The sequence below is a fragment of the Corapipo altera genome, unplaced genomic scaffold (genome assembly GCF_003945725.1).
Source record: "Corapipo altera isolate COAL_440 unplaced genomic scaffold, ASM394572v1 22b, whole genome shotgun sequence".
NCBI classification, from domain to species: Eukaryota; Metazoa; Chordata; class Aves; order Passeriformes; family Pipridae; genus Corapipo; species Corapipo altera.
In genome coordinates this window covers 23,906,942-23,933,513 of record NW_020884876.1, presented here as the reverse complement: position 1 = coordinate 23,933,513, position 26,572 = coordinate 23,906,942, and the positions used below count along the sequence as shown (strand labels likewise).

General features: G+C 36.0%; 1 protein-coding gene across 4 annotated transcripts in view; it reads left to right on the top strand.

Annotated features, from left to right (window-relative positions):
- Nucleotides 1–26,572, top strand: part of AIMP1 (aminoacyl tRNA synthetase complex interacting multifunctional protein 1) — a 38,985-nt gene that overhangs the window by 10,214 nt on the left and 2,199 nt on the right. For all 4 annotated transcript variants that reach the window (XM_027635758.1, XM_027635759.1, XM_027635760.1 and 1 more), the window contains 5 exons: nucleotides 8,229–8,362; nucleotides 9,026–9,139; nucleotides 11,398–11,556; nucleotides 15,007–15,218; nucleotides 20,641–20,809. In XM_027635758.1, the coding sequence (XP_027491559.1) occupies nucleotides 8,229–8,362; nucleotides 9,026–9,139; nucleotides 11,398–11,556; nucleotides 15,007–15,218; nucleotides 20,641–20,809 (788 nt within the window). The remainder of the gene's footprint in view (nucleotides 1–8,228; nucleotides 8,363–9,025; nucleotides 9,140–11,397; nucleotides 11,557–15,006; nucleotides 15,219–20,640; nucleotides 20,810–26,572) is intronic.

Genomic DNA, 26,572 nt, shown 5'->3' with positions numbered 1-26,572 from the left:
CAAAAAACCCTGTCAGTTTTTGATGTAAGCTTTCTGTTCCAAAGAATTGTGATGTATTTTAGGTTTGGAAATCAGTAATTAAGATCAAAGAAATGAGGCAGCACATTGTGGGTGTTGCATCTTTTTCATCATGGGATTTATGTGAGAATTCCTTGTGTACGTGGTGGTCATCTACCATAAGATTTTGATAGTATTATTAAAATATTAATGGAGTGGGATTCAGAAGATACACACTACTGAAAAAATATATCAGGATGTCCAACTCTTTTGGCATATGAGCTGCTACTTAAATTGCAGACTGTACTACAAAGCACAACCAGATGAATCTCTTCGGAACTTCCAGGGGACCTGGCAGATGTACTGGTGTGTAACCTGTTGAGACTTGAGTTGAGTAGCACATAGAAGTTGCTTTTCTTGAGCCATGTTGTGAGCTATCATGTCTATTGAATTACTGGGCAGACTCCTCAGATTAATAAATTAAGGCGTAAATTTTGTTACAGACCACATCCAAATGCTTGACTGCTACCTTAACCTGGACAGAACTCCTTAAGGGTAGTCATGTCTCTGCTTTGTTTAGTCCTTGGAGTGTCTAGAGGTGGAAGAGAGTACAAAGTTGATTCAGAATTGGACTGAGGAAAGCGTTAGTAGAAACTTCTGCCTGAATAGACATTTAGCACAAGTTTACATCAGGGATGTGAATGAAGCTGCAAGTACTCTTAACCTTTTGAATATTGCAGTTGTAGTGTGTTAAGATACGATGCAGTTAATTAATATGCTGTGGCACCTACTAATGTCTTAAAATGCAAATAGAACAAAGTACTAAAATAATTTTTTACTTCTGACTTGTGTTTTTGATGATCTCTACCATACAAATCAAAGACATTCCTTTTAATGCAAGTCACTTTTAAAGTAAAAGTTTCATGCTTCTACCTTCTACCTTACCTAGTGTGTGCTTGGCTTACTTCCTCATGTATTGCTGCTCATAGATTTGATTTTTGTCCGTCTCGTTAATGCTGTGACTTGCTTGTAATTTTGGTACATCGTTCACTTTCAAGGCAGACTTGTCTTCGTGTTTAAAAATAGTCATTACTTAATAACTTCTGTGGCCTCAAAATTGGTACCAGTAGAGGGGCCTTTTGTTGTATGATGTTCCATCACATGTTTAAAAAATCTCTTTCATGCTGAAGTGTTTTTCAATATGAAAAAGTTCAGTTTTGTGTGTTTTTACTATTTACAGCCCTTTAAAATAGAGAGGGGTAGGCTCTTAGGACTACTAAAAGACCTGTCTGCAGCTGGGGTTGAGCCTGATTTATCTGGCAGCCAGAAGGGTTGGACTGTAGTCTCCAGAGCTAGCAAATCATTCCATAGAGCTGACATTGCTACTTGGATGAACTGTGTTAGACACTTTGGTTGTTTGAAAGTCTGCAAAGTGATTATTCTGGCTCTCTCATTGCCAAAGATGTGAGTTGAAACAACATATGGCAGAAATGTACAAGTTTGTCTACTAATTTGTTGCTTGGCAAATTACTTTCAATACCTTCTACACAGAAGCTTATAGATTATGAATACTTGATAAATTATTTTTAAGAACTAAGAGAAAAAAAGAATCAAGCTGTTCAACTGTTTAAAGTCCCAGTTATTGCAATCACATTTGGAGAGAAAGGAAGATAAGAGTCCTGATGTCCCTCTGCAGTCGTGAGTCTCTAAAGCTGTATTGCCATACTTTACAACACTCTCTTACATTTTAGGCTGTAATTTCATTTTGCTCATACTATAAAAAGCATTCTTTCCGTAGAAAAATACAAGGGTAGTAGTTAAAATTTTGTTTGATCTTTTATAGTGCCCAAATTTTTAGTACCTGATAGGGGATCACTGGTCTAGGACCGAGAGTTCAAAATCAGGTTCCCTGATGATTCATTTGAAAATGATTTCTACATTTTGACTTTTTATACTGCAATCCATCAATATTGCTCAAATTTTGAAAAAAAACCCAACAACAACCCAGTTGTGTTTTTTGTTATTTTTTGGTTTTTACCTTTTTTGTTTGTTTTTTATTTTTGGAGGGGTTGTTTTTGTTTCGGTAGAGGGGGGAATTTTTTTTTTGTTTCTTTGTTGTATGGTTTTGGCTTTTTTTCCCCGTGCTGTTGCTTTTCAAATGCTTGTCATTGTTCTGCCAAAAACATTTTGCTAATGTTTTGATATAATCCTTTGCTGTACTTGGAGAAGGACCTAGGTGAGCATCTGCATTTTGAACACTTACACATATTTGCTTAAGACCTTAAATTATATTTTCAAGTGTGTAAACTTTGACAATGGGAGATTCAGGAAACCTACATTCTTCCCTTACAGAGCTAACAATATACTTAATTCTGAAAGACAGATGAACTGGTAGTTAAATCTTAACCGCATGTCTCTTCAATATGCTTGAAATTATATTTAAGTGTAGTGGGGTGCAGTATATCTTTTTTTTGCTATATTGTAACAAGGAAACTATGGTTTTGATCGTGACTGAGTAATCTCAAATAATGCAAAAGTATCTAATGCCTTAAATACCTCTGTTTTCTTTCTCAGCATCATATTGCTTGTTATTGATACCTTAGCCTTATATATACAAGTTTAAAAGGCACATTTTTTAAACCTGTTTGTGAATAGCTTCATATTTTGCTTTATATATTTTGTGAATTATATTTTTCCACAGATAAAACTGGTAAATCTGCATTTCTGATAAGTAAATCTGATTCTTCTCTGTCTGTTGAAGCCTAGAAACGATCTTTTAGAATCACATTTCCTGAAAAGGAACATTTGGGTGTAAAAGCCATGATTGTGTTTTAAAATGAATAACAGGTATAAAACCAGTGAAATACCCAATCTTTTGTAGTAGTGATAGGTGTAAGTGCATGAAACTTACTGAATATACCTGATTTCCAGAGTGTCCTAACAATAGAACTATATTATTGCAAATTTGTAACTGCTTTAGGCCACTGCCTCCTTAATGATGAATTGAGAACTGCTGCTGATCTTCTTTGCTTTAGTTAGAGTGAAGCAGGGAGATGATCAAGTCAAAACTAAGACTTGATCTCAAAACTAATCAGTTGTAGCTCCCCTATGTTTTGGTTTGGTTTGGTTTTTGTTTAAATATAGTTTAAAGTTTCATAGTTTTTGAAAACTAGACCTTAAGTTTTTCTACCAAAAATGCAAAATAATCAAATTGGATACTCTAAATCTTATCCAAAGATATTGACAGCATCAGGTCTAGAATACTTTGTCAGAAGTCAGGAGAAACCTTTAAGAGAGAATTGATTTTTAAAGCATGAATCTCAGTTCTCTGAGGCAGGAGAAGATGCGACAAGTTAAAACAATAGCCTAGATGCACTAATTCTTTGGCTTAGCCAAAGAAAACATAGTTCCAATCTGTTTTCTTCTATTCTGATCTGCTAACTACTGTTCCTTACTTTGCAGATTAAAAAGGTGTGATGTGAGATTCTCAAATCTGATTCACTGTATCCTGACAGTTCACAGAAGTGCAAAGCAGAGAAAGCAGAATCTGGCAAACAGCTGACACATTCTGTTATATTTATGGGTTTTTGTAAGATTGTCTGCCAGAAATGACCATACTCGAAAAAGATGCTCAGATAGAAGTGTTTGAACACAGTTCTTGAAGAAACAAAGTGATCGTTGATACTTTGGTATACAAGTTGGCCACATGGAGGAAGAAAAAGAGTTTAATTTCAGATCTGCTTGAGACTTAAGACCAAAAGCTTAGGAAGAGGAATTACCATTAAATGTTTTTTCTCTACCTTAGATTACTGGACTTTAGTTAGCATTGGAGAAATTACCTTTATATTATCAATAACTTTTAGAATAAGCCACTGGTTTTGCTTCATAATTACAAACTTTTAATTTGAACAGATCATCTCAATTGAAAAGCAAACGTGTCTTTTTGCAGACTTTTATTTTCTCTTGTAGTGAGAAAATAAATCTTAGGTCTTGTTTGGCAGCCATTCATGAACGTGGCAGAGACACACACCTCACAGGAGAATGCCACCTGGGCCATTTTGTGACTATTTTCTGCTCTTTAGTAGAGATGAGTAGGATTGGCTTTGCCATAGGAATAGTTGATTCCTCCATAGCTAGCACAGAGGGAAGAGCAATGATGGCTCAGAGGAAAGCACTGTGCAATGGAGAATGCTGCCTATGGGTGGCAAGCTGTCAAAGTTTACCTTCTCACTGAGGAGGATTTTATGTGTATGTGGGAGAGGAAGACAGGAGAAGGAGGCACGGCGATTTTCTTTCATTTTACGTCATTTGAGACAAAGCTTGGCAACTTTTTGTCTCAACACATGCTCAGGTGACCAGCTGAAACATAGGTGGTATTTAGTTATGTTGCATTAAGGCCTGTGAGAAAGAACGAAAACGTAAGATTCCTGTCACCCAAGGCAGCAGCATAAAACCTTACCAGATTGACAGTGCTGAAATGTAGCTGCATCTCTGTCACAGAAGCACTTGATGCACACATGGAGAACATGTTGATCTGTAAGTTCTACAAGTAGGTTGTACTAACCAGCCTGCAGGTTAGATCTTGTGCAGTTAGTGATCTTACTTTTTGTGTTGACGTTAGCAAAGCATTGTAAGAAAAAGCTAAGAACTTGGAAGTATTGAGCCTTTTAAAACCTTCAGCTGGAAAAAGGAATGCTCAGAGCTAACTTTTTAGGTTTTGGGAATCAATTGGCTTCCAATTCCTGGGTTTGAGGAGTTTTTTGTGTGTTTTTTTTTCTTTTTCATTTAATGATTGCTTTTCCAATAGTGAAGAGTAATTAGTTCCATGTTCAGACCGTGAATAGATTCCAAAACTAATTTTTAGAGTTTTAAATATTGCCGTTAATTTTATGGGAGGTTAGGCTTTTTCTTGCTTTTAAAAACAGAATATTAATATTGATGAGTAAGCTACAACAAGGTTTATGTTTTTAGCATCCTTTGTGTGTTCACTTTTTGATCTGGATGCATTCTAAGGTTGAGGCCAATGTTGATGAACCGATATTTGTAAAACATGTTAAAATTTTGGAGTAATTTGTACTATATGAGAAGTCTTAATTTGTTATAGAGAGTTTGCCACTTTGGGGGCACTTCCACACTACTTGTTTTAGAGCAGCAAAGTAGAATAATGCCTCTTTTCTCCTGTTGGGGTACTGCAGCTACTTAGAAGACCATAGGAGGCAGTGCTTTCTGTTTAAAAAAGATAGGCAACTCTCTTAATCAGCAAGTAGAATGATGAGAAAATAAACAGCCTTTATGTGTTGATATGTAACCTAATGAATAACTGCAGGACTTGGTCTTTCATTCGAAGATTGAGTTCCATTGAGTGGAGCAAGTGGTTTTTGTAGCAGTTCTGAGTGTCTTGCAGGTGACACAGTGGTCCTCAGAGGTCTGAGATAAAAGTTTCCCTTAGCCAGGCAACCAGATAACTTCAGGAGGTTCTCCTTTGAAGAAGGTCTGAATGTAGCTACTCCGTACTTGTTTTTCAAGGCTATTTTTTGTTTGAAGGGAAAGCAGCTAGTTAGGCACAATTACATGAAGTGACTTTACTTTCAGTTGGCCTTTCGGACATTTTCTCCAAAACAGGTCACAATGATCTGTGATGAGATATGAGGCTGGATTTTGAGCTATATTATTTCTGATTTTCTTTCCAATTTTCAGTTTGTGTATCAACCAGTAAGAGTTGGTTGGTTGAGGATTTTTTTTGTGTGTGAAGTGAGAGAGTATCAAGGTAATATAGGGCAAAGGAAATAGGGGAAATATTAAAAGAAAGTGAAAAAATTGACTGCGGCCTTTGATTATTGCAGTTCTAATATTTGTAAAGTGTTTTGTATTCTATAATAAAGGGTGGGTCTTTTTTTTTCTTTTTTTTTTAATGTGTCCTTTTTAGGTACAGTTTTATGACTTTGCTGTATGGGTTCCTGTGCTTGTACAGCAGTTCACTTCAGCCTGTTGCCTTTTTATATTATTGTCGGAAATACCTATTTCTTTGTGTTATTTTTACAATACTGGCTTTACAGAAATTTATTTGACAAGTGGGAAAATGTCTACTCATTGTAATCATGTAACCTAATTTCCAGATCTTCAGTTCATTAGCCAACTTGGCTAAAATCTATAAAATGTACCAGTTCTATTCACTTTGAAGTTTTAGTAGCATTTTTGTTGTCATTGGCAAAGTTTCCACTGTTAGTATTGTGTTCCCGGGAGAGAATTTGTAGCTTGCAAGAAATCTTACTGGTATGCAGACAGCAATATCCCAGGCTTTGTACTGTGCTGTGTTGTGCCATAATAGTTTTGTGTCTGTTTCCATTTGACATCTAAATTAGTAACTTATTGGAATCACTGTGTTCCTTTTTAAAACTCTATTTTCAATCTGCCCATGAAAACAAAATTATTTTCTTGTTAGCAGAGATTAATTTGAATATAAAAATCGTGGAGAGATGATTTTCCTACTCTTTACTCCATGAGAGTTTCTTTCTTTTAAAAGAAAAATCTATTGTGGATGACTGGAAGGTGTGACGGCAGTAACACTCTTACATCTTTAAGTGAGACAGTGTGTGTAAAACAGGCTTTGATTGTATTACATTGAAAAGAAGGCAGGATGTTGGTTCATACATCACATTTGCATGAGTAAGATGGCACATTTACAAGAGTGAGATGCCCCATGCATCATCTGATTATTGTGCCTCTCTCTGGCTTTGTCAGTTTTACTTTGGGAAATTTTAATTACACTCTTCCTGAATAACTGTAGTTTGTTTTCTGTTGGGTTGGTTTTTGTTGGTTTTTTGTTTGTTTGTTTGTTTAGATATGTAGCTGTGGAGAGTTATTTATAATATAAGATCAGATATCAACATACATTTTATACTTAAAATGCACCAAAGGCAATATGTTGACACTGGCATGAGTGTGATTGTATATGTTCACCTCTGGTATTTCTGAGTCTATTTAGTCTTCAGCGTGAGGTTTGTTGCAAATCCCAACAGAGAATATTTGTATGTTAAAACCAGATTTAGATCATAGTGTTAGAATAATCTTGGAATAAAATGGGAAGTTTTCTGCCAATTTGATATGAGAAAAGGCATTTTTGGACTTGGATAAAGTTGAGGAGCCAATGCGTGCATCTGGGTTGCCATTTTCTTACCAATTCTTCCCTTTGTTGCAGTTGGTGGGCAAATTCATAGGAATTAAATTACCTCACAGGAATTAAATCACCGTTGCTCGTGCAGATCTTTTCTTCCCACCTGTAATCAGTTTTCTTGATTTACAGATGAGGCAGCTGTTAGTACAAATTCTTTCTTCATGTAGATACTGAGTGGGAGGGTAAAAGCACTGTGGCTGTAACTGTATTTCATCATTCTGTTGCTACTATTTGAGTTTTTGTTTAAACACAAATGTTGCCCAGAAGGAAAATAGGCCGGATTTGGTAGCTTTCAAGAAATAAAGGGAGTACACAAGGGATAGCTAGTATCTGAAGCATTAGAGAAACCCAGTAAAAGGTGAATATCCTAAAAGAAGGTTAGGCAGCATTTATTTGTGCTTTTGCCCTTGCTGGGCTTTTGTGTTCCCTGCTTCTTTTTAACTTGTGTGCTGGCCCTTACATTTCAGTCGTTACAAAATCAGGCAATCAAAATTGCTGCTAAAATAACTCTGAAGGTGCAAACCTGCAATAGAAGTTGTCTTAATCTGAGATATGTAAAAACACTCATGAATTCTGCTTAAAGGTAAATCAACAATAAATTGTTAATATATGCACAACCACAATGTATGAAATATTCAGTATATGTGGAATAGATATATTATTAGTATATTTTTTTCAGCTAAAACCACGATACAGTGTTCTCCTGTCCAATCTTTTCCCTTTTATTTCCTTTTTTCCCCCCTAAATATATTCAGACCCTTTTTTCTGAGAAGGTAGATTTATTTTTTTTTTTCTGTTTTGTGAAGGAAGAACATGTTTTCTGCACCTGGGAGGAAAAATAGTTTTTCTTCCAAAATACTTGAAAGCAACTGTCAAACATCTGATTCTTTTAACGTTGCTTTTCTTTGGGCTTTGCATTAGGAGTGGGAGCCCAGCTTGTTCGCTTAGTGAATTTTCTTATTCAGCCACTGATTTGAGAACTGCTTCACGTGGTAAGAGATGGTAGTTTTATTGCATTAAGAAGGCATTAATTTTAGACTGTCTCTTGTTTGTCTAGGTTTTTAGCCCGTTTTTTGGTAAAGATGGCAGCCAACAATGCAGTGCTGAACAGACTGGAGCAGAAGGGTGCAGAGGCTGATCAAGTCATTGAGTACCTCAAGCAACAAGTTGCTCTGCTCAAGGAAAAAGCTAGTAAGGAATTACCTTTCTTATGATAAACTTATTAACCAGGTGTTTAACAGTAAACGCTCATAGGAGAAAATGAGAACGTTGGTGCTGTCAGCCTTTTAAGTGTATTTCAAGTTCTCCAAGATAAACCTTGTGTTAGAAGCTCCACTTCACTGTCTTGTGATTTGTGGGGGGTTTTCTGAAGCTGCTTATTCTGAAATATAAAAGGTATGGATAAGGAAGGATTAATGGCACAAACAGATGATGGAAATTCGATAGGACGTGACTCCACTTGAAGGGAGAAAGGGAGTTGAAGACTGTGAGACTATGAAGTATCCTGAATGTGTTACTGCTTTTTCACAACTATAGGATTCTCTCAAGAGTATCATACCTTCAACTATGATATTTTGTATTTAACTGTATCACTGAATTAAGGTGTGCTGTATTACAAACACCTTCAAGGTTTTTCTAATAGGTTTCTTGGAGTTTTTTCTTGTCATTCTATTTAGGGTACTGAGAAAATAGTCTATTGAGAGGCAATTTGATTACATAAGTATTGTAAAAGTGGCTATTTCAACAACAAAGAAGAGGATTCTGAAGTGTTTCTGATGACAACCCCATTTTTGCTATTTGGCTCATCATGCTTCACTTTTCTTTAAACAGTCATTTTTAATGTGCCAACTCTAGTCTTGCAGGCATCTCTCCGCGAAGAGAAAAAGCTCCGTGTAGAAAATGCTAAGCTGAAGAAAGAAATTGAAGGGCTGAAACAGGAGCTGATTCAGGCAGAAATCCGAAATGGAGGTGGGGAAAAATGTCCTATTCTTGTACAACATAGGTGTAGTTAGCAGAAAATGTGATCAAAACTATCTTAATTCTGCTTGACTTTTATCTTTCTCTGACTTTGTGGCATTAGTCACAAATTCTGGATTTTCCTATGTTCCATGCCTATGATAAGTTACTTAATTCCAACATTTTAATAAGCTGCAAGTCTAACAGGTACATACACCAAATTTAATCAGACATGGAACTAGTTCTTTGTATTTTTTTGTTCAGTCCCTTTCATAATAAGCCCTGAATGTGACTGATGACAGTGACTCCTTTTGATACCTTAGAAATTACTGAATGTCTAACACTGCTTGATACTATGAGTATTTAATCTAGCATGACTGCAAAATCACTATGGAAAATTAAGCCACAATGCAAAGTACAGATATTTTTATTAAAAAAACTGTGGTAATGTAAAATTAGAAACAATGTGTTTTGAATGTATGATTCCATGCTTTAGTAACACCAGCCTTCCATTGGGCTTTCTCTTTCTTTACACTCCTCTGTGTTGTTCTGTTCAGCTTGCACCATCGTATATACTTCATATTAAAAAAGAAAAGAGAAAAAGACCCAAAACTGAAATGTTTCAGATCCACTGTGTTGTCTTTAAAATTATTTCCAAAAAAGTCTCTTTTGCCCTCAACAGCTATTGCTATTTTTACTGAGGCTGTCAGTATTGTAAATTGTTTGAGATAGTATCCAATGTAGCTGGATGCTAGCATTCAACTGTACTGAATGTTTTACTGGTAAAAACAACACATTCAGTCTTCAAAAAGATTAATGTGTTGTAAATACAGAGAATTCTTTTTCTCTGTTGGGGACCAATAAAGCCCTTTCATGTACTAAACCAAACCATTAGTTTATATTTCTCTGTTGTCTGTTAGTCTGCAGCAGTTCTTGACAGGTATAGGATGTTTCACAGAATCTGTTGTGCTTCAGAGAGGTCTTAAGGTGTATTGATCCAAGATGGGAAAGGAAATTAATACTTAGCTTGATATTCATCTTCTTTTATTTAGCCAATTTATTTAAGTGGTAGTAGGCCTAAATTCAAATATTTTTTTTTGAGGTAAATAGATATATGTTACCTTGGAAGTACTAAGTAGTTGAGCACAGAAATTAAATGGTCACAGTACATCAAAAATATCATTAGATATTTTTCTGAAAATCTGAGAAACAGAGACTTTCCACAACTAGCAAGCAAGTGGTTGTTGGTACAAAAAATCTCATACTCAAATGGTTATAGAAAGTTGTTTATAAGAATATAATTTGTGCAAATCACTTTAGTGTTAAAGAGAGCAAGCATCAACAAACAAAGTGCAGTTCTTCAGGAAAGTTAGTATCTGAAATGCAAAAAGAAACATATATGCGGAATGGAGAACTGTATAATATTGACACTAGAAGAATTTGTCAAACAGTCTTTAATCATAGATCAACCTGAGTTGAAAGGAACTTCAAAAGATCATGTAATCTATGCTTTCTTGGGAAAGGGAGCCTTGATGATACTGTCTAGTGCACAAATGATGCTTACCCAGCACAATCATTACGTAAAAAGCCTTAGTGAGATTCTTGAAGAGCAGACTGTAGAAGAGAGGTGATTCTTACACTTTCATTTGTAAGACTGATAGTGAGGTGATGTCCAGAATTCTATATCATCAGTTTAAAAAGAACTATGAAGATCATATGGAGAATTTAGGAAAGGGAAGTGAGGATTTAGGAAAGGGCTGCAGGTAGTTTCTTAGAATGTGATCATTCAGGCTCATTTTCTGAAGTTAATCAGAAAAAAGAGTTGAGGAATGATCTGAATACAATATAAAAGTGATTTTATGCATAACTCATTTATGGAATAGTCTCCAGTATGAGAAGAACTAGTAGCTATAAACTGAAACTAGACAAACACAAATGGGAAATAGGACATTGGTAGCAAAGATAACTAGATGTTGAAATAAACTACAAAAAGAAGTGGTCTTTGCTTACATGTTTTCTTATGTTTAGCACTTTCTCCCATTTAAAAAATGTGTAGTCAAATGTTTGTTCTTGACTGATGATAATAATCATATATAGATTGAGTTCTGAAACATGTTTTCTAATGTGCTTCACTACTCAGCAGTTGTGGTTTAGGTATTTTAAGTAAAATTTTCAGTTCTCTCTGCTTTTTTATTTATATTGGAAGCTTAAAAATGCTGGTGTTCGAAGTTCTGGTACTCCTCCTAACTTCCATGGTTTCTTAATTTTAGTAAAGCAGATTGAAGTTCCTCCCAGTACAACCATTTCTACAGCTTCATTTTCAAATGATGTTCCACAACCTACAGCAGTTGTATCATCTCCTGGTTCCAAAGATCAAATTAAAGGTGAAGATGAAGAAAAGAAAAAGAAAGAAAAAGTAGAAAAAAAAGGTACTTCACTTTTCTTATCTGTGATAGACAGCTAAGGTATTTAACTTATACAAGTGCTTTTGCATCATTTTGGGCACAGAAAAAAAACCTTTCATACAGCTACAGTAGGAAAAGTCACGTGCTAGCTCTTAAATCTTGAAAGTACTTGAAGCTAATGAGGGCTGCCACATAAGCTACGGATTCTTCCTTAAATGGGATACATGCCAAATGTTGTTTAATGTGACTGAAGTTCCTTATTTAAAAAAAATCAGCAACAACAAAAAACAAGGCATGTCTATTAGACAGTACTTTTGTGCAAGTGCATCTTGTATCTTAAATTCATGTTTTACAATCGTTCTCTATGCAAATTATTTTTGATTTGCTATGAATAGATTTGTACAGCTTTTCAGAATTTGGATATTATGCTGATAGTGCATTGAACCTCGTGTTTTTTGGGTGAGCTGTTCATAGGCTGTTATAAGCTGTTTTGTGTTTTTTGATGTAGTGCAGCCTTTGACATAATATTCCACAGACACAATATTCCACAGAGCTGTAAATATAAAAGCAGAGGCCACATCATATCAGACAATTAACTGTTTTCCTCAAGTATTCAGTGGCTACAAGTATTCAATTGGTAATGAAAAATAAAACTTCTTTATATATGATGAGAAATACAGTGACTTAAATATGGAAAGCAATCTATTTGACATTTTCCTTCCAGTGACTGTATTTCGAAAAAGGTGAAATACAGCATGAACATTAAATAGTAGCCCTGAACAGGCTATTTCTGAGGAGTTCAGCATCTGTTGTAGGTATAGTATTTAACAATTGAAGTAACCAATATGTAAAATTCATTTTTTAGTCTTGAAATTGATGAAGTGATGTAATATGTCAAATCCCTTTGCTTTCTGTCACCTATCTCATCTGTTTCTTCTCTGGTTATACTCATATTCTTTGTTCCATTTCTTGCAAACCTCATCTGTACAACTTCTCTGGGTATTGATTCTGTACTGACTCCAACACTGGCCAGAGGAGTGCATTTTTCTCCTTAGCCTGTGGTTTTAAAATGGATGTTTTCTATGTATCTGTATATATATGCTATTGTAGTGGTTTGACCGTGGCTGGATGCCAGGTACCCACTAAAGCCTCTCTCTCCCTCTCCTCTGAAACTCGACAGAGGAGAGAAAAAAAAACAGCTAAGGATTCATGAGTTGACATAAGAGCTGAGAGAGGTCACTTACTGATCACCATCATGGGCAAAACAGACTCAAAGTGGGGATATTAATTGAATTTATTACTAACTATGTCAGAGCAAAAGAGTGAGAAGTAAAATAATCTTAAAAACACCTTCCCCCCACCCCTGCTTCATTCCATGTTCTCCCTCCTCCCCCCCAGCAGTGCAGGGGGAAGGGGGTTGCGGTCAGTTGTTTCTGCCGCTGCTCAGGGAGAGGAGTCCTTCCCCTGCTCTCATGGGATCCCTCCCACAGGAGACAGTGCTTGATGGACGTCTCCAACATGAGTCCATCCCTCGGTTCTTCACGAGACTGCTGTCCCGTGGGTCACTTCTCCATGGAGCGCAGTGCTTCATGAATGAGCTGTACCGACGTGGGTCCCCCATGAGTCCTACCCGGGAAAAACCTGCTCCAGCGTGGGCTCCTTTCTCCGTGGACTGCAGGTCCCCAGCAGGACCCTACTCCATCTTGGGCCTCCCAAGGGGTCACAGCCTTCTTCAGATATCCACCTGCTCCAGCATGGGCTTTTCCATGGGCTGCAGGTGGATCTCTGCACCCTGATGGTCCTCCATGGGCTGCAGGGGCACAGCTGCTCCACCGTGGTCTGCACCACGGGCTGGAGCTCTGGCACCTGGAGCACTCCTCCCCCTCCTTCCGCACTGACCTTGGTGTCTGCATTGTTGTTCACATGTTCTCACTCTGCTGTTCCCTGGCTGGAATTCTTTCTGCGCAATAACTTTCCGTTCCTAAATATGTTATCACAGAGGCGTTACTATCATGCCTAATTGGATCGGCCTTGGCCTGCAGCAGGAGTCCTGTCCTGGAGCCGGCTGGCATTGGCTTCACCAGACAGGAGAAGCTTCTAGCAGCTTCTAACTGAAGCCACCCCTGTAGCCCCCCAGCTACCAAAACCTGACCGCAGAAACCCATACAGCGATGTACACATTTGCTGTGTTCTCTTTTCCTTATTCGATGACAGACTTCATTCCTCTTGTAGAGAAATGTCGCAGAGAACAGTGAGGAATGATACCAGTGTTAAATTTATCAGGTCTTTCAAATTATCTTAGATAGTATATATTAACTATTTTGATTTTTTTCCCCCCAGTTTGTCTTTAATTGTTGTATATATGATTGACAACTATATCAGTAAAATCAATTACATTAAAAATGCCCTAGAGCTTTTCATTCATCATATATGAACTAAAATATTTTTGAAGAACTATTGCTTATATTAAAAAAATACTGCCTTTTTATTATTGAATGCATTATTTAATTTCAAACCTGTACTAGAACAATGCTGAATGAATCAAATTGCGTGCTGTTTCCACTTTTCCTTTTTTGCTCCCTAAAGTAGGGAGTTTATGTATTAATATATGTAAGCTATCTTGGATGAAAGAATAGCAGAACATACTTTTTAAAGCACATCTTAGACATTTCTTAATCTCCCGGAGATTATAGTTGTTAAACAAATCTTGAATGTCTTCTAAACAGGAAGGTTACATACTTTGTTATGTACATACGTACAAACAAACCAGATGTCACTTGCTCACCTTGAAAGGAATACCTAAATAGGCAGTTCAGTATGGGTAGTGCTGCTTCACTGTTATTTTATACTATACAGTGTGTGTGGGTGATGATCATGGGTAAAGACTCCACATCAGGACAACCTTATAAACCATGAGAATTTTCGCATCCTAGTATATTTGGGAAGTGAAGAATGTTAGCTAAGGTTATCTTGAAGAGTTGCATTGTGGCTGTCACAGTGCAGTTGCAGTGACTTCACAGCTCCTGACTGCGAACAAATGCTGTTAAGCATTAGTAACCTGATGAATTGTGTTTGTCTGGTTTCCCTTTGCTGGTGAAACACCATGGAAGTGCTTACTGGTAGTTGCTGATTATTGAAACAAAACTATCAGGCTTTTGATATGGCCTTTGGCAGAGTATATATGTCACTTACATACAAGTTAACTACACTTAAATTCAGGATGACTTCACTTTACAAAGAGGAAAATACATCTGTCCTAAAGTGGTAATTACTTGGGGTATCAATCTAAATTTAAGTGTGTATGATGATTCACCACTGGAAACTGGTAATAGAGGTGCTATCTCTTTACTCTTCAGTTTTACACTGAATTTATGCTTATTTCTGAGACTGTAGCTCACTTTTCCCTTGCAGTAGTCATGTACATTAGTTGTACTTTTTAAATGTTTATTTCATGAACAAAACTTTCTTTAACAGGTGAAAAGAAGGAGAAGAAACAGCAGCCAGCTGCTGGAAGTAGTGATGCGAAACCTGTAGATGTTTCTCGTCTGGATCTTCGTGTTGGCTGCATTATCACTGCTGAAAAGCATCCGGATGCAGACACTCTGTATGTTGAACAAGTGGATGTTGGTGAAGGAAGCCCGAGGACTGTTGTCAGTGGTTTAGTGAAGCATGTTCCTCTGGAAAAGGTATTGATAAAATTATTCACTGAGAGCTTTTCCTTTCCTAAAGTATCTTAAGACCTTCATCTGTTTTTAGGATAGGTTTTCATTCTGCTAAAAGATTAATACAGTCATGAAAACAAAAATAAAATGCAGATGGAAGTAATGCTTAACAACATTTGCCAGAAAACAGAGAAGTACTCTTACCCCAAATTAGTTCCTTTCTGCTTGCAGTGTTTCTATCCTGGGATCTTATTCTGATTCCTCCACTATTGGTACACAGTGGGCTCCTAAACCAAACAGATGTGACTTTCCCTTTAGGTTTCCTACTATGTAGTAGAGAAATCATAACTTTTTTTACTGTGATCCAAACTTTTGAAACCTTTGCCTTCCAATACTGTTTTATAGCCTCTTGAAATATTTGGCATGAAGTAAAGCAAAGAGCATGTAAATTTAACTTAGCTGGCAATGAGTAGCTTAAACAACAGTGGAATACAAAATGCGTATTTTTACTTCCTTGTGTAGAACAGAATCTGCCACTATGCTCTTTTTAGTTGATACTCTTTTGTGTTTGACAGGCATGGTTTATAGATGAATGACCTAAGGCTTCAAGATTAAATCCTCCTTTCACATCTCTTTTAGAGGGTGGGAGGAATTGACTGAAGGCTGCTTCTAAATTCAAATGCAAGCTTGGCATTTAAAACTGTTGTGTAGAGCAACTGCAAAATGGATCATGAAGGAATTGATCTTAGTGTGGAAAAGCTACACTTTCTCAAATGTCTTTTCAACCCCTATTCACTCTCTGTCCCCATGGTAAAACTGCAAATGTAGGAGGCAATTAAAATTGTGATAGTTGTTTTTATGCTACAGAAAGTTATTGAACCGAAAAAATATAACAGTAAAATAATACTGTAACTACTCTACACTGATCACCTGATACCATCCAGTTACTGATACGCAGTGGGCAGAATTTGAAATTGGTCATTTTTAGCAGTCTGCTTTCAAGAAAGCGTGTAGAAAAAAAAAATCTTAAAAGCTTTTCTAAATAGACTTACAAACATGAAGTGTCTACAACGAAATGGCAGTTAAGTGTCTTTTCTCTTTAACCTTCTTTCAGTTTGGAAAAATAATCTGAAGTACTCCTTAACGGAGAATTAGGGATCATCCTCGCATGTTCTTTGAGAACACTTGATTTACGTGTCTGTTTTTAGTTTTGGCAAGTCTCTATTAAGACAGTAAATTCTTAGGGGCAAGATTCCATGTTTTTGTGTTTTTTTGAAGTGTTCAAAAATGGCATGTGTCTACTGCCATATATTTAAATAAAAATGTATCCATCAGATCAAGCACTGTAGCTATAATTCACAAAAAATTCATCTGTTCATGATTTCATTGTTTGATGTGGTAATTTAGCAGAGTTTGAGGCTGTAGTATTTGTATCATCTGATGTTACTTTTGGTTAGGAAGCACAGTATGTATCTTCACTAACATTTCAGTATGCAGTGCAAGTTATTTATGGGTGTTAAGACTTCTTGCATGCCTACTTTATATGTGATATACTGTGGTTTTGTTCATATGGTGCTGAAGCCACGTCAGCAGTTGCACCCTTAAGTATCTTGTACAGATGTGTCATCAGTAACAGGGATATGGAAGGATATTGGCATGAGATGGACCATGCCAATGCTGAGCTCGAAAGAGCAGCAGCTGGGGACAGTTGGAGAACATTCTGAAATATCAGTAGGAATTGACAGCTCTTCTACCACTGCATTTGGCTTTTTGAAGTGGATCTCTGGGTGTTCCTGGTGTCAATACCTGGTGTCAGGCAATCATTCTTGACATGCAGACAATTCTCAAGTGTTGCTTTTTGAAACCTCCTAAAATCCCCTTTAATCTAAGAGAACCTCATCTCAGTGATCAGAAGTGAAGGACAAAAATGCAGGACATGTGTCTTAAACTTAGCAAGAAGAGGAAAGGCCACTGCTGGCCTCCAGAAACACTATTCTACAGCCATTCATTGCAAGAGGGTACATTACAAATATATCTGTTATGAACTATGTTGTCTGAATTTTATAGCGGTAACTCCTTATTTCCACTTAGATGGCTTGAATTTTTTCTTTCTAGATCATTGTTTGTGTTGTCCATGCAAGAATTAGCAAGTACTGGAATTTGTTTCTTTCCCTTAGATAGACCAGTGATAATATTCTTTATATATACTCCTGATCTTCTAATTTTCTTGATCTAGTCTGCAGAGAAAACCTGTTTCTAAGAATTCTAAAGAACAATGCCTAAATCATGACTGTGAACTTACTGATGCATTCTGTGTCATATGAGACACCTTTCTTAAAGAAAACCACTTTTTTTCCTCTGCATTTGTAGCATTCTGCTTCAAGGCTATATTAAAATCTACTGTTTCTTTTCAGACATGAAGCAAATAGAAATATCTGTTACTGAACTTGTAACTTGTGTTTGCCGGCGAATTTAAGATCCAGAGAAACATGCAATAAATTGAGGATGGCTTTTTGTTGCTGTTGGCATTTCAACGTGCTCTGGTTTTAAAAGAATCAGCATATTGGTTTTAACTTGTATTCACTAGCCATTGCAGTCTGTCATGGGACCTTATATTGAAGTATATTTGGCTGATAGTCAGTTTTACAGGTAACTTCAAGGATTATCTAAGAAAAAGAACAATTTAACACTTGTGCTTCAACTATAAGGCCTTGGCTTTTCTGTATGGTGAACTTTGGAGTTTATTTTTCCCCATTTTAGTTCCTTTACCTTATTTCTCCTCTTTCATCCCGCTTGATTCTACCAACATATTGGGAAAATACATAGTTTCATTCTGCATATGAAGTAGCTATGAGTCCAACAACTGCACCACTTCACATTTTTGCTGAAACTAAATCAGTTTCTTACTAGTTGAGTTGTCAGTTTTGAAGTTCCTGGAATTCTGCAACGAAGTGATTGACTCTTTGAAAGGCCAGCAGAGGTTGTAACTGTTTCAAGGATATGACATTTGCATTTCTTTTGCCTGTTCTCAGCTCATTTACTTACCAAAGATCTCTGGAGATTAGAGGGTCTTGTGGACATAGACATACCTCTGTTTGTGACCTTTTGAGTGTAGAGATTTGTCCTAGTGTTCTTAACCAGAATTTGCTTCACTCAACATACACAGAACAAAACATACACTTACTGTTTATCAGCTGCTTTTTAGTAACACCCTGTATTTCTGATAGAACTTCTCATGTACTGGGAAAGGGAGTCAGGTTTTTTCCTTTTTTCTTTCTTTTTACTTTCTTTTCTTTCTGCTCAGTCTTATCTGTCAGGAAACTACCCAATTTATTTTTGCAGTTACTTTTGAAAAGCTAGATTTTGTTTTTTCCTCTCCAGGGTTACAGAGAGTGACCAGCAGAATTCAGTAGAATAACTGGATCTGACTCTTAGTAGCTGACACATTTCAGGGTTTTATTTACCATATACTTTAAAAAAAAATAAGAGCAAGGCGGGTAGAATGATACCTGAACATTAGTTTCCTTGGTGGTTCATAAGCGAAATTTCTTTAGCTTATTATGCACAGATACAAAAAGTCTGCTTTTGTAACTGATACTCTATTTCCTATGAACATTACAAGTAAGTTCCTTCTATAAAACTAGCACAACCAGTTAAAAAACCCCCGAAAACCAAAATCCCAAACTAAAAACTTTTGCATTTATTTAGGTCTAGTTACTTTTTTGCTTCTTTACTTAGGGTATAGTCCTGTATCTGAAGATATTTTAAAAATTGAACCATTTTTAGTAAAAAGGGAAAAAAACAAGCTCAAAATTAGTGTTCTAGTTTTGGATGAACATCTTGGGATGGATTTTTCTTTTTGTTTTATAAAAATAGTTATTTTACCTTGTGGGTTTTCTTACCATTTATTTGTGAAATCAGTGCATATATCTTAGTATTAGAGCAGTTTTTTGAAAGCATTTCAATATACTTCCAGGTAAAAGTGATGGAGTACTCAGTGTTTGAAATGTTCATAAATACTTGTTTATTTAAGAGTAGGAATCTTTTAATACAGAAATTTCATGCAGTATATATATAAACATTTGGGCTGTTATGATAGGAGAGAAAGGAATGATGGAATGCTAGTTTTGTTTTCTGTTAATTTGATAAAGATGATGATGTCCATTTCTGCATTAATGCAGTCTGGTTTGTCAGTTGTATAATCTGTAATAAAAAAGTAATGTTCTGAAGTCCAGAATTTTTTCCAGTTAATCAAAACTAAAGTTGAATACCAAATGCAGAAATCTTGCTTTTTTTATTATATGTATCCATTCACTAATTGTTATTCAGTGCTAAATAATGCTACAATTTGCATTTAAGTAACTGACATGTTACAGCTGTTTCTTGTGTTTTGGGCTATTTGTATCCATAGCAATAACTAAAATATTTTCAGTCAATGGGTTGCCTTGGAACTTATGCAAGATCAACTTTTCCTTATAACTACTTTGTTTTGGTTACCTATATTTTTGCTTTTTTAAGTGTTCTACTTGGAGAATATATGATCAAATATTTTGAAGATTGCATGAGTTTTATTAATTATTTGTCTGCAGGTTTTGTTCGAAGTTTGTATTGTAATGCACAAAGATCAAAATCTAGAAATATGAAGTAGTAAAAATAATGTGCACTAGTAGCATGGGAATTAATACATCCTTGCTTTATCTCTTAAGAATGTTCAGGGTTTCATTTTTAATAAGTTTGAAAGAGTAGTTTGTTATGTAGTCTAATGCGTGGCAGTTTTCTATAACAAAGTATATTGTCTCATTTACTATTATAATTTTTAATAAATTAAAACAACGAGGGGAGAAACCTATTTTTACAGGCTTGCTCTAACAAACTGCAATGTACAGCGTGTACAACCATTTTCAATGGTTAAAAAAATTCAAAGCTTTTGGGTTGAATAAGAGTTTAAATTAAATTTGAGATGGAAGTGAGCTCATTACGTAAAACAGCTATACACTTCCAATAGACAAACTGAAATTTTTACCTGTGAGCTAACCTAATTCGTAGAGTGGTTTTGTTCTTATTAAATAGAAATTGTTTGATTAATATTGCTATATTGAAAGTGGACTGAAATGGAGGTCTAGAATGAGTAAAGATGGAATGCAGATGAAATGCTTCACCTGGTTTTTGAATTTCTGAATTCCATATTTTATATTTACGTGATAAGTATGTCACATTTCGACATTTACTCCATTATTCATTGGCCAGCTCTTTGGTGGTTTAAATGTTATTTGTTGCTGGTGTCCAGGCATTAAAATTGTGAAACTGTTGCACATGCTTCTCTCATGCTTCTCGTGTCATGTTAGAATCTCTTCATTGTAATTCTTTTGTTATAATAAATTAATGGGAGTCCCTAAACACATGTGGCATCTTAGGTACACATATCCTTCTGTTTTTCTCCCCCAAGATGCAGAATCGGATGGCAATACTACTCTGTAACTTGAAGCCTGCAAAAATGAGAGGAGTAGTATCGCAAGCAATGGTGATGTGTGCCAGCTCCCCAGAAAAGGTGGAAATTCTAGCACCCCCACCTGGAGCAGTACCTGGGGACAGAATCACTTTTGAAGGTTTTCCTGGTAAGTAGGTATTCAGGAAAATGGTGAAACCACGTGTACAAAGGTGACTTCATCGTTGATGCACATAAAACAGCTTTTTAAAGCTGGTTGCCTTTGTTGTTGAAATTTTCTGAATTAGTTATATTAAGATATTTTTTTATTCTTAGTGTGCTAATATTGTGTAAATGAAGGATTGAAAATACTTAACCATCTGTCAAAAAATTGGTACTTGAAAAATTGTAAAGAACTTAAATGTAAAATACCCAGTTCCCTTAAGTCGCAGTAAGTGTTTCAGCGCGGATAAATGTATTTGCACTTTGCAAGTTACAATAAGCAAATGTAAAGCATCTTTCCCTGTGTCTCAGGGCAAGTGTTGAAGTCATAATTCTTCATTCCAGCTTCTCTCTATTAAGGAAAGTGTCAGAACTTCAGGTAGCTTTTTTTTTTCTTGAGGAAGAAGGGATAAGAGAGGATAGGTGTGGGGGAGTGGAAATCTGTTTATGAGAGGAGCCTACAAGATTCAAAACACCAGGGTTTGTTAGTTTGTCTGGGAGGAAGTGTCTTTTTAAGTCCCAAAAGACAGACATTGGGCTTCTTCCCACTTAATTAAATCAATAAATCCATTTTCTTTTCAGACTATAAATAAGAACTTAATCAAATTTAAACTTTCTCAAAAGATGATTTTCATCCTTTTTTCCACCTCCCTCTTGACTAGGAAATGATTAGTTTCTGACTGCATTTTGGGAACTCAGGCATCATAGGTGTAGCATACTGGTGAATGCTTCCTCCTAGCCAATGAATGCCTAAAAGGCACAGTCTAAAAGGGATGCAGGCAGATCAGCCTCTCATTGCTGTATTGTTAGCACTGTTATTTTTATAATGGTTCTAGGTGTTTTCATCAGGAGGTGCTGGTCCATTAGGATTCCAGTAAGAAGGGCACCCAGACTCTGTAAAGTGTCATTTAAAGTGGCATTTATTGGAGCCGATCCTGATAAGAGGGACTAGTATAAATAATCTTATATTGCACACAACCTACTTGAAAGGAGGTTGTAGCCAGATGGGTGTCGGTCTCTTCTCCCAGGCAACCAGCAGTAGGACAAGAGGGCATGATCTTAAGCTGTGTCAGGGGAAGCTTATGTTGGATATTAGGAAGAAATTTTTACAGAGAGAGTAATCAGACATTGGAATGGGCTGCCCAGGGAAGTGGTGGATTCACCGTTCCTGGAGGTTTTTAAGATGAGATTGGATGTGATACTTTGTGCCATGGTCTAGTAACCACGGTGGTGTTGGATCAGGGGTTGGACTTCATGATCTCAGAAGTCTTTTCCAACCCAGTATGAATGCACATACAGCAAGCTGTGTACTCTCTGTCCATGAGGAGAGTTTCCTTTCTTTTGGTATTTTGAGCTATTGTTGTATTTTCTTACATATTGCTACTGTCAAGCAGAAAGGAAGTTCATGTGAGAACTTGATGCTTCCCTGTTCCTTAAAGGTGACGATACACAAGTGGCTCAGTTGCTGGTACCATGTGGGAGCTGCCTGCAGGCTCCTCTGTTAAAATCAGCTGCTTAGATTTATCCTGCACCCTAGGAATTTGTGCAGCATGGTCCAAGCCCAGACCTACTCAGGTCCACTGTTACGATCACAGAAGTCATGTTGAATAGTGCTCTTCTGGTCAGGACAACTGCATCACTTTAGCTTAAAAAAGAAAGTGGTCTAACTCCCGGTATTTACCATACTGGGTAGAGTTGTCTCTGTGTGCATTTATCAACAAAGTATTCATCTTCGGGATGAATTTGTTGCTCAAAAATTGGCTTTCACATGTGAGAAATGGTGTAGCTTTCTATTTTCTATATAGAACTATATTAACCTTTTAAAGCTATTGCACCTCTGACAATTTCTAGCTGTACAACAGTGTTTTTATTTATGAACCTCTTGGCAAGCTCTATGTCCCTGAGAATAGCTCAGTTGTTCAGAGCATGGTGCTAATAATGCCAAGGTTATGGTTTTGATCCCTATACGGGCCATTCACTTGAGTTGGACTTGATGATCCTTGTGGGTCTCTTCCAACTCAGAATGTTCTGTGAAATCTGTGAAATTTTGCATGAAATACCTTTCATAAATATAAATGTATATAGGTATTTTTAAACTTCTTGTGAGTGAAACTGTGATGCTCTAAAAAATGTATTTTGGTTGGAAGATGATAAAGGAAACAATGCTCTATCTAAGGTGTCTATGAAACAGAAGTGTACCTCAGCTTGGTGTGATGTTATACTCCAATTGAAAATACTTTAAATAATACTGTATTTAAGAAGGAAATCAGTCTGGCAGCTTTATTTTTTCAGTTCTAGTTTCCTGTATTAAAAATATACCAAGCTTGCTAGCTGAGATGCAGAATGACTAAGCTATACTGAGATCTTAAAGCCTTCAGCAGTTGCATTGACTAAATTGTAGGAATACTCGTAACTTCTAGTAGTTATCTTTAGTAAAGATAGATAAAATGTTGAATGTATGACCTTTTTTACATGCAAGGATACACTCATGGTGCTTTCTGCTGCTGTGGAAATGGATGTGCAAGAGAGAGCATCAAATTGTAGAGTAAACATTTGTAAAGCATAAGCCCTGCAAAACGATATACAGATTAACCTGGGCATGTGGCATTTTTGAGGGATGGAGGGTCTTTTGTTTGCTTTTGTCTAAGATATAGCCTTACTCCAAACTTATAAGTAGCTTTGTATACTTGGCATTTGAAAGTAATGTGTGAGCAGGTAGTAGTGCTATTTTGCATTGTGTGCTAGTATGTGAGTTCACCAGTATATCTGTTCTTGCACATGAGTAATGAGGTAAGTTTTGTCAAAGTAATTGACCTGTTTAACTCCAATTGGTTTTGGTTGGGTGTTTGGTGGGGTTTTTTTACAGTGGCAAAAAGCTTTTCCTAGAGCAAATCAGTTATAGAAAATTTCTCCTAAATTTTTCCCATGTGTTAAGGTATACAGACGTTGTGTTGACATTTTGATTCTTAAAAGGCATAGAATAAGCTAAAGGTTGTATATAAGTTGTACTAATCCTGAAGTTATGACCTGCAGCCAGTGATACCATGGTTTTGTATGTTTTATATCAGTTCCCTTCTCACAGGGAGCCAAAGACATGGAACTCTGATAAGGGCCAAATGTAGTCTTCTACAACACCTTTGCAAAGTGTATATATCCAGGGCTATAGATTGTAGTCTGAAATATGGCAGCTGTTTCCTAATATTTTGTAAAGAGCTGCTCAGAAACAGTTATAGGTGTGAGATTAAAGCTAATAATTGACTTTGAAAATATACCTAATGCTTAATAGTACAAAGTAGAGTGATCTATCTCCTACTTACATAAAACTTACTTCAAAGAATTTTAAGACTTGTGATTTTATTATCTTGAAGTGAGTAGAAAAATGCAAGGAAAAAAAGCACTGGTGGATGGAAACTTAGAAAATCACACTGACATCTGCCTCTAACTTTATTTGTTGTTTACTTGTCTTTTGCATGTTACTGTTGTTAACACGGTTCTTTGATAAAGTTTTTGTTTGCTTTAGAGTTTTTAATTTCTTCTGTCTAGAAACTAAGATTGTTGCCATTTACCTTCTTGTCCAGATGATTAACAACACTTTGGTTGGTTGGGGTTTTTTCTGGTTTGATTTTTGTTTGTTTGTTTGTTTGAGTTGGGGTTTCTGTTTTCTATGGGGTTTTTTATTCTTGTTTTGTGGGTAATTTTTTGGTGTGTTTTTGTGTATTTTGTTTGGGGGTTTTTTGGGGTTTGTTTGGTTTGGGGTTTTTTGTTTGTTTTATTGTTTGGTTTTGTTTGGATGTTTGTTTGTTTGGTTTTTTTTATTGCTGAGGTGAGGAAACTTATTGAGAGACTGGAAAACTGTTTCTAAATTTTTAATGGGATTGTATCTTCTACTCACTCACCTTTTCTGTGCTAAAATCTCCCTTTTCTTAGCTGCTCTCACCTTAAAGATCATCTGGCACTTCAGTGATAGTGTTACGAGGAGGGTAGACTCCTTGCTATGTCAAATGTCCTTTAACTTCACTGCTTAATTCTAACCATTTTACTAACCATAACAACCAAATATTTTTAGAAGAGTAATTTTAAAGCATAATGATTTAGTTTGAGTACTTGAACTTGAAAGAACAGCTGGGTCTCATTTTACTTCGAAGTATGAAAACCTATGAAGTAACAGAAGCATCAGCAGCAACAATTACAGCAACTCTAAAATACACACACAGCTGTCTATCAAGCAGCTTGGAATCAAGTTATTTTTAAACCTTCTCTCTCCACCATACAAAATATTCATATGAGATACAGACTAATTTACTTTGACCATTTTAGTCAAAGTAAACAAGTGATATCTTGTTGCAAACTGATTAAACTTTTCTGCAGCAACTGGAGAGTTTTCCTAAAACCATCGTGAGTGTTATAGAGGAGTGATTTGATAAGCAATGATGTTGCCTGGAGCAGTGTTCTTTTTTTTGTTTTGTTTATATGATGCCTTTGGCCTCAGTGGAACTTTAACACTGTTTCATGCTCTAGTACATGAATTTTCAAGATCTGTTGGGTTTGGGTTTTTTTGCATTAAGAGCTTTCTCAAACTTTTATTCACCTTTAGCAGAAAAAGTCTGATTTTTAAACCATCGAAAAATTATTCCATTGTATGTCTGTAGATACTATAACCTCCTATTCAGTAATTGCGGTAAGATAGCAATAGTACTTGTATATTTCAAAGCTACCTGTGAAATCTTTTTTCTGTTAGCAGTATAATTGATGCTTTGATGCCAAAGGAATCAAAAATCTTTTAAGTTATTTAATTATATTATCATTCTGGTCTAAGAATCACTGGCAATTTAGTTAATTACTGTCTCTTTAAAAAAGAAAAAAGTGGTAAAACTGGAGTGCGATGGTTAGCCTGTAGTTAGCAGGTTTCTTTAATCAAAGCTTTGGTGCATGGATGTTTTCCGTGACTTTCATAGTTAGAATCCACAGTGGGGTAAGTGGCATTAATTTTTCATAAATTCACACATCCCTGTGTCCTTTTGCCCCTTCTTGTGCTGAGATATATTCCTTCAGTAGTTTTTGAGCTGTTACAAAGTGGAGAGGTTTCTTGCTTATTATGAGAATTTAATTTGTAATATTGAAACTGCTAGACTGAATGACATGTTTAATAAAATTTGGGACCTCTTATTTGGCCTTTTTATGTAAACAGCGTGGGAAGCTAATAAAGCTATTAAAAGCTTCAATTTATTTTATTTATAGAAACCCTTCTAAAGAAATATTTTCTGGGAAGAAGGAATGCAGTGAGGAGAAGGCATAGGAAAATGCACAGCCTAGAGCTCTGGTAGTATTTAAAATTGGTGCCTTTGCTAATCTAATATGAGTTCACCACAGATCCCAAGGGAGCTTGATGCAGGATTCCAAAGAAATTTATTAACATTCAAAGCGTGTTTTTTATAATAAAAGTCAGGGTTTTTTCTTAATGAAAAAAACCCCATGTGCTTTTTTTATATTTGAAGAGGGGAAAGAAAATGCACAGTGGATCATTTAGCATTCTGTTTAATGATTTTGTATGCATTCACTTTGATCTAAACCCACATCTGCTTTGTTCATGAACTTGAGCATTGAGCGGGATTTTTATTTTTGTGAAAATGCACAATTAGCTCTAAGCTTTTAATAATTTTTATTTAATAATTTTTATTTAATAATTTTTATTTAATAGTTTTTATTTAATAGTTTTTATTTAATAGTTTTT